At 35.1% G+C, this 2500-nt stretch overlaps 1 protein-coding gene across 1 annotated transcript in view; it reads left to right on the top strand.

Annotated features, from left to right (window-relative positions):
- Positions 1-2420: 2420 nt before the first annotated feature.
- Positions 2421-2500, top strand: part of LOC125036949 (rho GTPase-activating protein 6-like) — a 34693-nt gene continuing 34613 nt past the window's right edge. Inside the window, exon 1 of the mRNA XM_047629910.1 lies at positions 2421-2500. This exon is cut by the window's right edge and continues 49 nt beyond it. Coding sequence (XP_047485866.1) covers positions 2421-2500 — 80 coding nt within the window.

The following is a 2500-nucleotide window of genomic DNA, read 5'->3' as shown; positions in this document are numbered from 1 at the left end:
TTTCTTTTTATCCTTCTGTTCGTTCTTCTAGGTTTTTCGTTTTCTTTTTATCCTTCTGTTCGTTCTCTTAGGTTTTTCGTTTTCTTTTTATCCTTCTGTTCGTTCTTCTAGTTTTTTTCATTTTCCTTGTCTTTATCCTTCTGTTCGTTCTCATAGGTTTTTCGTTTTCTCTTTATCTTTCTGTTCGTTCTTTTAGGTTTTTCATTTTCTTTTTATCCTGTTCGTTCTTTTAGCTTTTTCATTTTCCTTGTCTTTATCTTTCTGTTCGTTCTTTTAGGTTTTTCATTTGTTTATCCTTCTGTTCGGTCTTTTACGTATTTCGTTTTCTTTTTATCCTTCTGTTCGTTCTTTTAGTTTTTTTATTTTCTTTTTATCCTTCTGTTCGTTCTTTTGAGTTTTTCATTTTCTTTTTATCCTTCTGTTCGTTCTTTTAGGTTTTTCATTTTCTTTTTATCCTTTTGTCCGTTCTTTTAGGTTGTTTCATTTTCTTTTTATCCTTCTGTTCGTTCTTTTAGTTTTTTTTATTTTCTTTTTATCCTTCTGTTCATTCTTTTAGGTTTTTCATTGTCCTTCTCTTTATCGTTCTTTTAGGTTTTTAATTTATTTTTATCCTTTTGTTCGTTCTTTTAGGTTTTTCATTTTCTGTTTATCCTTTTGTCCGTTCTTTTAGGTTGTTTCGTTTTCTTTTTATCCTTCTGTTCGTTCTTTTAGTTTTTTTATTTTCTTTTTATCCTTCTGTTCGTTCTGTTGAGTTTTCCATTTTCTTTTTATCCTTTTTTCCGTTCTTTAAGGTTGTTTCATTTTCTTTTTATCATTCTGTTCGTTCTTTTAGGTTTTTCATTTTCTCTTTATCCTTCTGTTCATACTTTTAGGATTTTCATTTCCCTTGTCTTTTTTTTTCCCTTTTGTTCATACTTTTAGGTTTTTCAATTTCCTTATTTTCTATCTGTCCAGGGTTTTTTAGGTTATTAATTTCCCTTATCTTTGTTTTTCGGTCCGTTCTTTATTTATTTGTACTTTTTTTTTTTCCTTGTCTTTATCTTTCTGACCGTTAGTTTTTTTTTTTTCTCTTACCTTTATCTCGTTCTTTTAGGTTTCTTACTTTTCTCACCTTTATCTCTCTGTGCGTTCTTTTAAGTTTTTTTGTTTTTTTCCTGTCTGTCCGTTCTTTTAGGGCTTTCAAGTTTCCTTGTCCCTCTTTCCCTGTTCATTCTTTTCGTTTTTTTCCTTGTCTTTATCCCTTTGTCCGCTCTTTTAGTTGTTGTTTTTTTCAATGTCTGTATTTCAGGGTTTTTTTTTTCTTGTCTTTATCCCTCTGTCCGTTCCTTTAGGTTTTCAGTTTCCTTGTCTTTATCTCTCTCTCTGTTTTCCCCTTGCCTTTGTCTCGTTCTTTTAGGTTTCTCACTTTCCTTACCTTTATCTGTCTGCTCGTTATTTTAGTTGTTGTTGTTTTTTTCCTTTCTTAATATTTCTCTCCTTTCCCATAGGGTTTTCTTTATCTTTATCTCTCTGTCCGTTCCTTTGTCGTTTTCATTTCCTTATCATTATTTATCTGTCCGTTTTTTAGGGTTTTCAAGTTTCCTTATTGTATTTCTCTGTCTGTTTATTTAGTTCTTTTTCTTTTATATTTGTTTATCGGTCCAGTCTTTTTATTTCTTATTTTTTATTATATTTCCATATCTCTGTCTCTCGGTCCGGTCTAGTAGTTGTTGTTTTTCTTACCTTTATATCTTTATATCTGTTCTTTTGTGTGTGGGTGTGGGTGGGTGTCTGTGTGTGTGCGTGTGTTCGTGTGCGTGTGTTCATGTGCGTGTGTGTGTGCGTGTTCGTGTGTGTGTGTGTGTGTGTGTGTGTGTGTGTGTGTGTGTGTGTGTGTGTGTGTGTGTGTGTGTGTGTGTGTGTGTGTGCATGCGCATGCATGTACACATATACTGTAGTAAAAGCGAATATTTTAAAGGATATGCATTATTATAAACCAAATAACCTTGAAAGCTATTATTAACCAGTATAATTTTACCAATGACTTTCCAAACCGTGGGAGAATCTCTGACGTCACAGATTTCTCTCACTGACAATGATCGAATGGACTGAATTGTTTCTCGTGAATCAGTGAATGCATTTTGTTGTTACTTAAAATAAATACTGCAGTGTTCGACCAGGATATTTAGCTATTACGAGGCCCCGTGTTTATTGTGAGGTCTCACAGTATGTATGAGTTACATCTTCCCGAAACTCACAGTGCTTCAGTAATCGTCAGTGCCTCGTGTATCGCAATATCCATTGTGCCACAGCGCCCTGAGTGCCATAAATATGCTGCAGTGACGAGTGCCGCAGGGCCTCGAGCGTTACAGCATCCGTTGTGTCTCAGGGCCTTCAGTGCTGTAATATACCGCAGCATCCTAGGTGCCACAGCGACCAGAATGCCACAGTACATCAGGTGTTACAGCATCCCTTGTGCCACAGTACCCTCTGTGCCCAGAGTACCTCAGTGCCCCGGGTG

Source organism: Penaeus chinensis, chromosome 22 (genome assembly GCF_019202785.1).
Source record: "Penaeus chinensis breed Huanghai No. 1 chromosome 22, ASM1920278v2, whole genome shotgun sequence".
Lineage (NCBI taxonomy): Eukaryota > Metazoa > Arthropoda > Malacostraca > Decapoda > Penaeidae > Penaeus > Penaeus chinensis.
This window is presented reverse-complemented; position numbering and strand designations above follow the sequence as displayed.